Raw genomic sequence first — 14,234 nt, forward strand, 5'->3', positions numbered from 1 at the left:
CACAGTCGTGAAACAAGCACAAAACGGAGCACCAGGTTCCTTGCATAGAATCCTGCAGTACTTGCAACATACAAGTTTATGGAACCTCCTTGGTTTATGGGCATATATATGTACAGATGACAGAAGTACAAGAAGTAGCCAAACGAATTCGGCTTGAGCTTGTATCCCTTACAGAAATAGCTTTATATTCAATAAATAGACTACAGAGGTACACTGACTTCAACGCATCCCTGCTGCATTTTGACCACGTCGCCTAAACTTTCGAAGAGCTGACCGCTATTGAGCTTTATAAGACGTAGCGATTAATGCGCTAATACCTAAATTTCGTTGCTTTGTATTGTTGATGCGCACACAATTCCACTATCACTCATCCTCAAGTAGCCACTGTAAGCGTTTGAAATAGTATTTACTTATTTAGTACCTGCATCGCCTGTTTTAGGCATTACAGCAGGGGAGACATTAACGCAACAAAAACTTCGAAATCACATGCGCAAAATGTATCCGTAAAGCTCCAGAGTTTCCTTATAATCCTCTCTATACCCATACATGGCGAGCGCTTTCTTGTAGCGGCCCATGTTTGTGCGCCTACATCCGATGGGGACACTTTTAATAAACGCGCGCATGCACAAATCATGATTTGATCTCCCAAAAGCAAGCAAAAAAAAATCTCTGCCTCTCCCGTAACCGAGAGTAGAGTAAGCATGCAATGTTTACGGGCCTAATGTCATCTCGGTGGACACCCGAACCGCACCGTACAGGAAGGGAGGAACGCCACCACCCGTTCAGCGCGATGCCTTGCCATTTGGTTTTTTGAGGAAAGGAAATGGCGCAGTAATTCTCTGCCATCTCGGTGGACACCCGAACCGCACCGTAAAGCAAGGGAGGAACGCCACCACCCGTTCGGCGCGATGCCTTGCCCTTTGAACGCAGCGCTTCTCCCCCGGGCCCCTGTGCACCTGCGCAGCTTTGCTTCGATGCGCGAAGCCCCTAAGAGATCACGTACGACAACGAAGTGTACGTGGCATTTATGTGCTTTTTGCAGGCGTTATTAGAAATCGGAAATTATAATTCCGTGCATTATCAAACGCACAGCGCGACTGATATCTTGATAAACATTGAGAAGGCACTGGCAGCAGTTATTTTTTGTGACTCGTTTGGAGACCAACCGTTGCTTGCATGCCGGTCGCGTAGGAGGGCTTAGAGAGTCTCGTTAAATCTCGTTAAGTCTCGTACGGTGCCCGGATGTTCTCGTTTCAGTGCCCGGATGACTCGATTTCAGTGCCCGGATGACTCCATTTCAGTGCCCGGATGACTCGATTTCAGTGCCCGGATGACTCGATTTCAGTGCCCGGATGACTCGATTTCAGTGCCCGGATGAGTGGATTTCAGTGCCCGGATGAGTGGATTTCAATGCCCGGATGAGTGGATCTCGGTCTCGGCGTGACGTCACCACACTGCCGACAACGGGGGCTAAAAGCATTTCATGCTTAAAAAGCGTAGACGTGCGCCTAGCCAAACGCACCGAGAGAGGGCGCCACACGTTTCTTGCCGATGCTGAGGATGCATGATGAATAGAAAAATAGCCAGGGAAAAAATTTGCCTCTTTCAAATGTAAAATACTTTACATCTATTAAAAGATGGGACATTTCGCTACCTAAAGCTCCTAGAGCAGGCCGATATATTGCAAATCAGGGCAGCGGTGAGTGATCAAGTGAGGGCAAGTGGTTTTTTTTTCGTGACCTCGTCATAGGCTTCATGCGTCCATATCTAATCGCGCAGGGTAAACGCAATATTTAAGCCACAGTGATGAAACTTTATGAGGTATTTAACCCCTCAGGGTCAGAGCTTGCTTGTAACTGTTATGCGTAACGAGATATTGATTTTTTTATTTTTCATCGGCACTCAGTTACGCGCCGCCGGCTGTCGCGAGATGGCGCGACCGGTTTTCCGAGGCGCATGGGCCGGAATCCTGGGGACGTTTTAATTTTTTATTTAATTAATTTATTTAAGCATACTGCAGGTCCTTTTCGCACTTTTTATTTTCGCCTAGTAGAACTAATATTTTTTTTTGTTTTGATAACACGTCGCTGAAGCTTGCTCCGAGTCTCTAAGCGTGAGGGGGGTTTCAACTTGAAGAAAATCCGTGACCAGAAACTGCATGTCTGCAGCGTACGCCCATCTCGTCTTTTCTTTTGTCACCAAGTTGCTCTTTACATTTTGCATGTGCATATCTGCTTTTGTAGCCCTTAGAATGCTCGTTTAAGGTGCATCAACTTTCAGCCTAGGTATTCTGTTTTACTTGCTTCATATTGCAGATTTCTCAGGGCTGGAGAAAAAAGTGGCCATCATTATATGCATGGCGCCGTAGTGTTATGTACACTGTGTATTAAATGGTGCATACGTTTGCGTCTGCTGTTTGTATTCATTCAGATTTACGCCGTTGAACGCAAGTTTTGTTCGGCACGGACTTTCAATTCGGTCTGCATTGTTTTTCTTTGACTGAAACATGAATGCATTTTGATTGTGGTGGTGTATGGTGCGGTCGCCGGCATGGACGACAGGATGCAATTCGTGCGAAGAGCACTGCTCGTAAACTGAAATTACTTCTGTATGGCGCTGCTATTTGCTCTTATATGGGCCAAATCAGGTGACTTTTTGAGTTCATATTTCCTTTGTGTGCAAAATGCTAGGACATTTCACGTAAACGGATAAGTGCAGAAGGCCGAGCCAGCACGCATTCAGACGATTGGAAAGGTGGATTACACCACCTGTAACGTAAGTATGCACCTGAAATTTGGCACATATGTGCGCTTGGATGCTTGCAGGCTGCATGAAAAAGGAGGAATAATTTTATTGAACCAGAGCTGAGAAATCGAGCATTAACCTTTTGGGGCTTTTCGTGGGACGCACAACTTTTTGGACATTGCTAGTTGTGAGGACGTTTTTTAGATGTGTTCGGGAAAAATGAGCACCTCCTGGGGAGATTCCAGATGTCCCGATGGGTCATTTTTGGGAGATTTTGAGGAGGTTTTGTGTTTGTTGGGAAGGCTCTGTCATCACCGAGCGTGCGGTTTTTGGCCATGTGCTGGCAGCCGATTGTAGGGTAGAAGAATAAGTTCGTATTTTCTTTACATTTTGAACGTTCGAATAGTAAAAGTGTGGCGTGAATCGAATTAAACTTCAAATTTCGTAAATTTGCATACCCTTGACCAAATGTTTCCGCTTCGAGTTTCCGCTTCGAGTTTCCACTTCGAGTTTCCACTTCGAGTTTCCACTTCGAGTTTCCACTTCGAGTTTCCACTTCGAGTTTCCACTTCGAGTTTCCACTTCGAGTTTCCACTTCGAGTTCCCTCTTCGAGTTTCCACTTCGAAATGTTCCCACTTGTTCCCACCACTGTTCCCACTTCGAGTTATTGATCAATTCGCTCTCGCCCTACCATAAGCTTGCCGTCCCAGTTAGCTCAATCGATAGAGCGACTGCTCCGGTGAAGCGGTGGTCCCGGGTTCGAACCCCGGACCAGGACGAATTTTTCTTTAACTGCGAAGTTTCTGAGAAAGCTGTATAGCTTTCCTTTGTAGCCTTATGGCTACACTTGAGTGGATGTCAATGAGTAATTACTCCCTTATTAGCATACCCTTAAAGGGGCCCAGAAACACAATCTTAGTTAACCGTTTTGCCTGTTGATTGCATACAGTGAGTTATAATGGTGCTATTAGCGTCGGCAATACCGCGTACATTCCATTTTTTAATATTTTAATGGCCTCCCAAAAACAACTTCATGGCTCTGATGGTGTCGCCACACAGTGGCGGGTTTTTAGCAGCGGATATGACATCACCTGGCGCGAGCTTGATGACCGGAGAAACAGTAAATATACTGCAAATTGTGTGAATAAATAGAGACACATTTTGTCACCTGTCTGCGTTTTATATTAGATCAACAAAAACAATTTGTTTGTCTGAGATAAAAGCCCTGCAAAGCAAGTAAAATAAAAATACACCACCAGGGGCGCTCTGGCATGGAAACAACGCTGCCAGTCTCAGCAAGAACGAGTTACAGAGAGCAGGCAACCATGGAGTACAAACTTCCGCGACGTGCTCTGGCTGGCTGTTTTGATTGGTTGCGCCAGGTGCAGTCATTGGGAGAGCGAAATAGGAGTGGGAAGCCCCGCCAAAATCGAGTTGAGGGTAGCGTTTTGTTTGCTTGTATTCTGAAATTTCTTCATTGAATAACTCTCGTTCCTGTGCATCGATTCCTGCAATTCTTTTTAAGTCAGCATCTGTGTGACATAAAGAACCCACCTGAAGTATAGCCGGTATTCCCCCAGGCAGTGTTTCACAGCCCCTTTAATCCTGGAGAGCTTCCACAGGTACTGCTATAAAATGTCTTTCATGCCTAAGAAAAACAATTCATGACCTTTTATCTTGCGACCACCAGATCACCCCACAATAAGAACAACTTTCAGTGGGAGACAAGAGTGTGGCTTTCTGCATGATTTATTTGCGGCACTGAAGCACTTGTGGAAAAGTAAAAGAAATTAAAAACACAGGCTCAATTTTCCTTTAGCAAACAACTGCACCTCGGCAGTACTCGGAGCCAATTACGCAAGATGCATGCACATATTAAAAAAACTGCAAAAGATGCCAGTTCCTTCTTTTGTGCCCCATGGAAGGCAGGCCACTGACGCGGTAAGAGCTTCTACGATTGCTTCCATCACTTTTTGCACAACTCCTGGATGGCTTTGCACAGTTTCTCCACCGACGAGTTGCTGTTTGGGTCAGCCATCATCTTCACCACCTGAAAAAGACACAGGTGCAGTGTTAAGAATAGACAGGCACTCCAGAAGAGAGCACTTTCTAAAGCGTCCAGAAAGACGAGGATTCAAAAAGGTGAATGACATATTGTCACCGACAAACGCAGCAGGAAGCGTGAAGCACAGCCGTTTTCTAGGACGAGGTTCGCCGAACTGCCAAGCTCATTCACGACAAAGAAGACGCTCGGCCACACGCTGGGAGACAAGGTTCGGCTTCCAGGTGGCAACGGCAGAGTGTCAGCAGTGTGGCAATATTAGTAAGTGAAAACTAAAAAAAAGCAGACGAATTTCACAGGAGAGTTACTACTAGTAACACGCGTTTCAGCAATGAGTGCTACTTGTAGTCTGTGGAGTGAAAAGACAAGAGTAATGCATCTGGGGATTTGTGTTTGAGACGTTTCGTCTCTGTTGCCACTGAATGCACTGCTCGGCAGTCTTGTGCTGCCACCAAATACTGTATAAAAGCCCAATATCTCCATGGCATCGCAGTGGTTTCATTTAAGGGGGGGAAGCTGGTCTTAGAAAAAGAATTTTTGTTAATGAAGTCACAATAATGGAATCTTAAACAAACATCTATTTTTGCATGCTGATTCCAAATATGTGATTTAATTTTCAGTAAAACAAGTCCTTGTGCACTTACAATGATATTTCATGTAACCTTTTGCTTAGAGCTTTCAATAAATATTCCTGCAGGAAACTTGCTAGGACGCATGCCACTGGCTTGTCTTGACATCAAACTATGCAATAAGCACAAAATGATTATCCTGCTTATCATAGAAGTTGAGTTACAGGGTTTTGAATTTGCCACTTCCCAAACGGGAGGAAGCTGATTATTTCAATATCCTATAACTCGCCTTCTATGACAGGCAGGATGATAATTTTACCCTTAGTGCATAGCTTGATGTCAAGAGAAACCAATGGCATGCAGTCTAACAAGTTCCCTGCAGTAGAATTTATTTCACTCTCTTGGCGAAAGTTACCTAACATATTGCATAAGTGCACAAGGACTTGTTGTACATGAATTTAAATTACATATTTGGAATCAGCATGCAAGAATGCGTGTTCCCTGAAGATTTCATAGTTGTGACTTTATTAATGAAAATTTATTTCTAAGACCATCTCCCCCCCTTAACGGTTTTACTACTCATGTGGATCAATTCATGATGTGGATGAGCCGCTCGCTCTTCTCGCCACACATCATGCTCGTTTCAGTCCCCTCCTTTTTCATTGTCTCAATCTCATTCGTTCACGGACTACGCCACCAACGCCATGATATTGGGAAACGAGGAACTGACAGCTCTCGCTGAAAAATGAATGGCTACGCTCGTTTTCTCCTTTAAGAATGAAATGCACTTTAGGTCATCAGCCTCCGCGTTTGGGACCACGAAACTACACCAAAGCAGAGTGTTTCGAACAGCCGTGTGAGGCATGACATGCACACTATCCAGTCCTCCTATTTTGATGTGGCTGTCCTCCTCAAGTCAGAAAATGGAAGCAAAGAAATAAAAAAGCACCAAGTGAACTTTGATCACCTTGGTACTGAGGCCTGTGCACAAATGAGGGAGCACGTATACACTACGGAATCTGCAAGCACTCGGAAGACTCGCGTAGCACTGTGCAGTGTACGTCAAGCAGTCGACGCTACTTTGACAATGTCGGGGCCATGGTCTGGAAGTCAACATGCGTTGAAGGCATGAAACATATCTACACCATAGCATGGATTCCAGTAGATGGCAAGAATGGTTTATCGTTAATGGAGTTTTACGTCCCAAAGCGACTCAGGCTAGGAGGGACGCCGTAGTGGAGGGCTCTGGAAATTTCGACCGCCTGAGGTTCTTTAACGTGCACTGACATCGCATAGTCTCTAACATTTCACCTCCATCGAAATGAGACTGCTGCGGCCGGGATCGAACCTAAGTCTTTCGGGTCAGCAGCCGAGCACCAGAACCACTGAGCCACCGCGATGGTCAAATGGCGAGAATGACACAACAGCGTCCAGGTAAACACCAGCATAAACCTGCTAATGTCAATATTTGGGACACAATGGGGCAAAACGAAGTGCATGTGGACAGGAGTTGTACACTTGATTAAGAGCAACTTAGCCGTAAAGACTTCTCTCCTTTCAGAAAACTTGCAGCAGAAAATTTTTGAAGACACACTGCTTAGTACTCTGCTTAGACACTCTGCTCTGATTAGTAAGTTCACATTAGGATCAGGAAGAAAACAAGCGAGCAGCTGCTATGCAAACTTACAGAAAAAAAAGCACAGCCATTTTAAACTATTCCTAAGAATTTACAAAAGCAACTGCAAAAAGGTGCTTTCTTGCGAAGATGAGCACTATGAAATGTTTCAGCGCAAAAAGTCATCTATGAAAGCCACAGTGAACAAATGGGGGGGGGGGTTTCAAATATGCTCTGCAAAACCATCACGAATATTCTATGTTCTACCTGATTTATTACTCGCACATGTAATTACAACATGCGCAGTCAGTCTTAAAACGCCATTCACCACTGCAGTGGGGGGATAAGTTTCAAACCTGTGGCTGTTGGAACAGCACTGGCACACTAGTACCACAGTGAACATTCACACCATTCCTCCACTTCCAATGCCAGATTTGTTATCCATATACAGTAAAAGCTCGTTAATTCGAACTTCAAGGGACCGGGAAAAAAGTTCGAATTATCCGATGTTCGAATTATCGAATGGCCGGGAAAAAACTAACAAGAACCATTTGCATTACGGTATTTGTATTGTATTTACTCGCGTAACGAACCCATTCGCATAATGAACCCACCCACCCCCGAATTTCGCCTAAAAATTTGAAAAAAAAGAAAGAAAGCGCCAGTCTCCGTTTCGCACCATCACGGTACACAACGCATTTCTTGGCGGCGCTCCAAGATGCTGCGCAGCGATAACATCATCGTGTGTTTACTTTTGACGTTAGCTCTATAGCTTCCCCCCTTGCTCTTCATAGCAAGGGGGGAAGCAAACTTGGCAGAGTGCCAGAGCTTGTCCGGTTGCGCAAGCCTCGTTTTCAGCATAGGTTCGCCTTATGGTGCCATGGGCGATTGGGGCGGACGCCGTGTACTGCCACTCAATCATTGAAATGCGCGATAGCAGCAAACGCCTTTTGCAGCGAACGATATGCTAAAAGCTGGTGTCATGATCGCGGCTGACCGCGTGCTTCCGTTGGCAACTGATGGGTGGAAAGATGGACGACACTCGCAAAGAAAAAAAAAGGTTTCGGCACGTAATTTAATTGTAGCGCCTGCCCGAAGTCATAGTCTTCATGGGTGTTGGCTGGGACCGCGCTGACAGTACTTATCCGTACTTCCGAATTAACAGGGCTTGAAATAACAAGCATTTAGTTGCGAGTTCCGGAGGTTGCGCGGAAAAGAGGGTAGGCAGCCGCGGCCACGAACCCCTACCCTCTGGCACCGCCGGCCGCCGCACCGGTGATGGCGCCATTTAGGCTGGTTCCATCTTCTGTCCCCGTTAACGACGTGCGCAGCCTCTAACCATGCGGAAAGTTTTTTTTTTTTTGCCCCGTGCTGTGTGCCAAGCCACCCAGACACGGCGGCGGGTAGTTCGAATTATCCGTAGCGGAACCAGCTCGCTTTCCAATAAACGGGCTTTTTTATACACAGATCTCTATGGAGAATTAACGAGCTTTCACTTATATATGTCTACAGAAGGAAGCACACATCTAAAGGCGTCCCTCCATGCTTGAGTGACAGCCGCCCACCTTTCCGTTGTTGAGGTGCACATGGATGGGGGCCTCCACCGCCTTGCTGTGGACGGGGCTGCCCGAGAGGGACAGAAGGGTCTCCCCCTGGCGGGCCTTGCGTGCCGTTGCCGGCCTCTTCCTGCACTCCCCAGCCACCAGAGACAAGGATATGAAAAAGCTGCTGCAGATAGCTGGCACCATATCACGAAGCATGTTGCATCTTCAAGTCAGAACACCACAGCAAACACGAATTTCACAGCCCAGTGGTGCGACTGTCAAACCATGATTTGGAGCAATTTTTCCAACAACGCCCTTAGGAGTACTTTATAGCAGTTTGGAGAGGCCTTACTCCATTTATATACAAAGCTTGCTCACTCAAGCAATTAAGATGGATCACTATACTGTGAAAAAAAAAAAAATTGAATGCTGGTTAACATCTAAATGCCTCAAGGAAATTCCTGGTCTCCAGTACCTTGGACCGATAACTTTTGAACTGCTCAGGTAGACAGAAACCCCCTCTCATACACCCACTGCACAGCAAGGGTCTATACTCCATCTCATAAGTTCCGTGCAGCACTATGGAAGGTGGTGACCTCTCAGCCAATCAGGAGAGCGCGTTAAATGCATTCCTCTGTGCCTTGCCGTCTGTGTGTTGTCTGCTCATGGCGTAGGCATGTGCAAATATTCGAAAATTCAGAATGTTCTGTCCAATAGTAAAGTTTTCGATATTCAATTCGATCCTAATGTTTGCTGTTCAAAATCTCGAAGTAGTAGCCTTGAGTGAATAACGTTTCGGGACTCTTGCTGCGTGTTTTTGGAGGCACATGGAGATGGGCACCCTTTTCCGTCACGTGACGCGGGGTGGCATTTGGCGTGCGGTGCATGCGCCTGCTTATAGCAGGAGTCGTCGCTTAAAAGCAATAGCTGCACAACAACACAATTGCATTAAAAGCAGCAGTCTGAGATCCCAGACAGGTTTCGCACCCCACAAATACGTCAGCTGTGCATGCAGGTCGACTCCCCCAATTTCTGACTGCCATTTTTGCACAGTCTACACAGCTTCAATGCATACTCTCTCCTTTCTTTCAGTTAATGGCCCTGTGTGTTAAAAAAATTAGAGTTTTGCAAATGCCTGATGCAATATTCAACCTTTCTTGTGTGCTAGAACTATTTTAAATATCTGCTTCGAACTTATTCGAAGAAAATTGCTACTCGCTTTGAATTCATTTTGAACCAAAAAAACCACTATTGTATATGCCTTGCAGGTATGGTTACAAAAGTGCGTAAATCAACATTCTCTATGCACCATAAGTGTATCCACGCTACGTACACTAAACCCAAGAATTTTGCGGGATGTTGCACCATTTGTCGCATTCGCACATTCAGTTCACTGTATGGAAACAGAGATGCAACGATAAGCTCAACCTAGTGACGCAATCAGGTTTTTAGAAAGGGAACCATTTGTTGCAATAAACCAATGCTTTTCTCTAGGTCTAGAAGAGGCAGAATAGTCATTCTAAATGAGGCAAATTTATTGCTTGCACGTTTTGTTACAGGCGAGACAAGACGAAGCAAAAGCTCAGTGCCAAATTTATGGCCAATGAATGCACTGACAACAGCAGTAGCAACGACAAATTCAGCCCGGAATGAAGGGTCCTGCTTAGAAGGGCAGAGTCCATTTACAAACAATTTAGCATACACAAAAACCACACACGCTGAACTCTGGAAACAGTGTGCGTAACGCGAGCATACGGTAAGGCTTGATTTAAAATAGCATTTTACACACGTACACTAAAAAGTACGCCATTCTTTTTAGTGCATGCTATCCTATATGCCCAGTTTCTACTGGCACTGCATTCTGCGGTGACAGAATGTCACCTCAGCACTCAATGTAGCTTTGGTAGTGCTGCACGGAATTGCTGAGATGGAGAATAGGATCTTGCATGCATGGCCTCACAGGCAAATCAAAGGGGCAGTCAAACTAAGACAATCTCAGCCAGCAGGTTGCCTGCATATGCAGTTTCCTTCGTCATACTACGTCACTAACAGCTTGCACATTATCCGTGGCATGTCTCAGGCAGAATTTCCTTGAGAGGCAGTCAACAAACTTCTCTGCCACACCGTCGCAGTCCTGACATTGCTCCGCACATAACAGCGCTTCACGACTGCTTCATGACCATGGAGGAAAAAAAAGAGACTCAGGAGAGAGCGTCACATCAGCTGGCCTTCGCAAGACAAGTGCTCATGAAGTCACTTCCCACCCCTGGAAGAGATCAAGAAAATATTTTTCTCCCTGTCTCAATTCGCCCCTGAAACCTGTTTCCACAGATTGTTTGCAAAATGACTGGAGTATAAGCTGAACGAGTGATTTAAGGTAGGTAAATTCTCCAGGACCAGGCATGAAATTCCCCCAGCAGTGTGCAGACGACAATGACTGCAGCTCTTTACACCGCCATGCACAGGGAGCTAGATCTCTTATCTTGGGCATAAAATGTACAACCTAAGCTCCACTTACGTTACGCAGTATCTTCACATGCATGCCAGCTGTGTGTTCGTTTATTTAAGCAGTGCTATACCTCTGGAACAAGTGCAATTCCTGCCCGGGAAACACTGCATAGGAGAGGTTGCCAAGGTGCTTCTGGCACAGAGCATTCCTCCAAAGCAGCCAATAGCTTACTGGTAGGTATTAGATCCCTCATTGAGTCTGGCAGTGTGCTTTGCCAAAACACTTTCTCCCAGAAGCAAGAAACAACTATGATAGCACCACTGCGTGCAATACAGTTATAAGTCTCACAAAACCACAACTGTTTTGCATGTGCTTATGAGTACATGACACCAAAAACAAAGCATAAAGGGAGACACAAGGACAAAACAGGATAAACAATAGCCATCTCGTCTTCCGACCAAGTGGTCTACCAAACTGCTTGCTCTTCAGTGGTGGTTACACAATAACCGGTAGCCCAATAGCAAGTCAAAAATAGACTGGCAGCAGACTGTTTGCATTTTTTTTTTCACTGCTGCCTAGGCAGTCATATTCCCAGTGAGCACTGTTTGCAAGTAGAAGGATGGTTAATGGTTTAAGGAGCCTAATGTAGAGGAGGGTTCCGCATAATCTCAACCACCCGAGGCTTTTTAACATTTACTGACATCCCACAGCACATGGGCGACTTGTGCGTTTCGCCTCGAGACACCTGAACCATGCTCTGAGCTAGTGAGATAAAAGAAGTGTTGGCGTGTTTCTGAAGCGAAAGCTTCACTACAGGACCTGGGACTTCAATCGTAGACCGTGCAAATTTGACCTTCAGCCGAGTTAGAGGCCAAACCATGAACAAGAGACAAAGGAATTGAATCAATATCCAAGACTGGGAGTCGCACCCGCGGCTGTGCGAACAGATATCCTTTAAGGGGGGACACTGGTCTTAAAAAGAAAATTTTATTAATCTAGTCATAGTTATGAAATTTTCAGGGCACATGTATTTCTGTGCGCTGATTCTAGATATGTCATTTGGCAGGATGATAATTTTACCCTTACTGCATTCCTTGGTGTCAAGAGAACCCAATGGCATACATTTCAGCGAGTTTCCCGCAGCAAATTTTCTTCAAAACTCTCCGCAAAATACTAGCATAAAAGTTACATAAGTGCTCAAGAAATTGTTTTACATGAAATTAAATGACATATTTAGAATCGGCACACAAAAATGCATATTCCCTGAAGATTTCGTAACTGTGACTTCATTAATAAAAATTTTTTTTTCAAGACCAGTGTCCCCCCTTAAGGGCCGCTCAGCGAGAGACCTAGGCTATTGCCGCAGCCAACACGCTTCGTGTTAAACTGCACCACACTCTTGTGCTGTGCATTGGAGAGCGTCGTCTTCATCAACTTCCATCTGCTCCATCCCGCGGCACTGCCTGCTCACCGCCGTCTTCTACATAGGACAAATCCGTGCTTTCGCTCCGACTCGCATGTAGTAAACATTCTCCGACGTCTTTCTTGGCACACAGAGGGAGGCACTCACCGGATGTCAAACTTGGGTGTCACCACGGGCATCTTGCCAGTCATGTGGCGTGTCATGGTCGGTGTGTGCATGCTCGCCTTGCGCATCATCTTCCGCGGCTTTGAACTGGCTGGCTCATCCGCGGCTTTCTTCTTGCCCCTCGCCACTGAGCCACGCTGGCTTGGCGCCTGCAGAACAGGCCATGCATGCCAAATGGTGAATCGTTATACCAGCTGAGCTGGATCACTGATAAACAGCACACATACAACGGACAAAGAACACCAATTAAGGGGGCCCAGAAACACAATCTTAGTTAATTGTTTTGCCTGTTGATTGCATAAAGTGAGTTAAAATGGTGCTATTAGCGTCGGTAATACCGCGTATATTCCGTTTTTTAATATTTTAATGTCCTCCCAAAAACAACTTCATGGCTCTGATGGTGTCGCCACACAGTGGCAGGTTTTTAGCAGCGGATATGACATCACCTGGCGCGAGCTTGATGACCGGACAAACAGTAAATATACTGCAAATTGTGTGAATAAATAGAGACACATTTTGTCACCTGTCTGCGTTTTATATTAGATCAACAAAAACAACTTGTTTGTCTGAGATAAAAGCCCTGCAAAGCAAGTAAAATAAAAATACACCACCAGGGGCGCTCTGGCATGGAAACAACGCTGCCAGTCTCAGCAAGAACGAGTTACAGAGACCAGGCAACCATGGGGTACAAACTTCCGCGACGTGCCCTGGCTGGCTGTTTTGATTGGTTGCGCCAGGTGCCGTCATTGGGAGAGCAAAAGAGGAGTGGGAAGCCCCGCCAAAATTGAGTTGAGGGCAGCGTTTTGTTTGCTTGTATTTTGAAATTTCTTCACTGAATAACTCCCGTTCCTGTGCATCGATTCCTGTAATTCTTTTTAAGTCAGCATCTGTGTGACATAAAGAACCCACCTGAAGTATAGCCGGTATTCCCCCAGGCAGTGTTTCGCAGCCCCTTTACGGGGGGACACCGGTCTTTGAGACCAAAAAATTGGTTGGTTGGTTTATGGGGTTTAACGTCCCAAAGCGACTAAGGCTATGAGAGACGCCGCAGTGGAGGGCTCCGGAAATTTCGACCACCTGGGGTTCTTTAACGTGCACTGACATTGCACAGTACACGGGCCTCTAGAATTTCTCCTCCAAAGAAATTCTAGCCGCCGCGGCCGGGATCGAACCCGCGTCTTTTGGGTCAGCAGCAGAGTGCCATAGCCACTGAGCCACCGCGGCGGCAGACCAAAAAATTGATTTTCAAAAAATGGCATTTGTGGAATCTACAGCTATTATTTTCAAACTGTACCAGTTTTTTCCTGCAAGAAATCAACATTTTGACCATAATATTAAATTCAGATTGTGAGGGCTGAATTTATACAGCAGCAGACAATTCAATGGCATGAAAATTTTGGACATCTGGCTGTCTTAGTGTGCTGATATCTCAACATCTAGGACAGACAGAGAGGTCATATTGCTTGCAAAGGGAAGCTGAAGGCACAATGTGTGCAATAATCGAAGCAGATTTGTTCAATCACACTTAATTTATAATTTTGCAAAGTTTATCGATGCATTACATTCACACCTTGAACACTGATATTCCAAGCACTGTAATATTACTTATGAGGGTAAAAGGGAAAAATGGCTTTGATTATTGCACTCTACTCATCACACTA

General features: G+C 45.5%; 2 protein-coding genes across 8 annotated transcripts in view; one reads left to right on the forward strand and one right to left on the reverse strand.

Moving 5' to 3' along the window:
* The window catches only part of LOC149360696 (26S proteasome non-ATPase regulatory subunit 6-like), a 139,817-nt gene that overhangs the window by 86,586 nt on the left and 38,997 nt on the right, over positions 1-14,234 (forward strand). The gene's annotated exons all lie outside the window — the stretch shown is intronic.
* The window catches only part of LOC149360697 (uncharacterized), a 46,206-nt gene continuing 36,449 nt past the window's right edge, over positions 4,478-14,234 (reverse strand). For all 7 annotated transcript variants that reach the window (XM_089572480.1, XM_089572473.1, XM_089572476.1 and 4 more), the window contains exons 7-9: positions 12,556-12,722; positions 8,558-8,678; positions 4,478-4,796 (exon numbers count right to left, since the gene is read on the reverse strand). In XM_089572480.1, the coding sequence (XP_089428606.1) occupies positions 4,713-4,796; positions 8,558-8,678; positions 12,556-12,722 (372 nt within the window). In that variant the 3' untranslated portion in view covers positions 4,478-4,712. The remainder of the gene's footprint in view (positions 4,797-8,557; positions 8,679-12,555; positions 12,723-14,234) is intronic.

The sequence above is a fragment of the Amblyomma mixtum genome, chromosome 2 (genome assembly GCF_055824585.1).
Source record: "Amblyomma mixtum isolate Tamu chromosome 2, ASM5582458v1, whole genome shotgun sequence".
NCBI classification, from domain to species: domain Eukaryota; kingdom Metazoa; phylum Arthropoda; class Arachnida; order Ixodida; family Ixodidae; genus Amblyomma; species Amblyomma mixtum.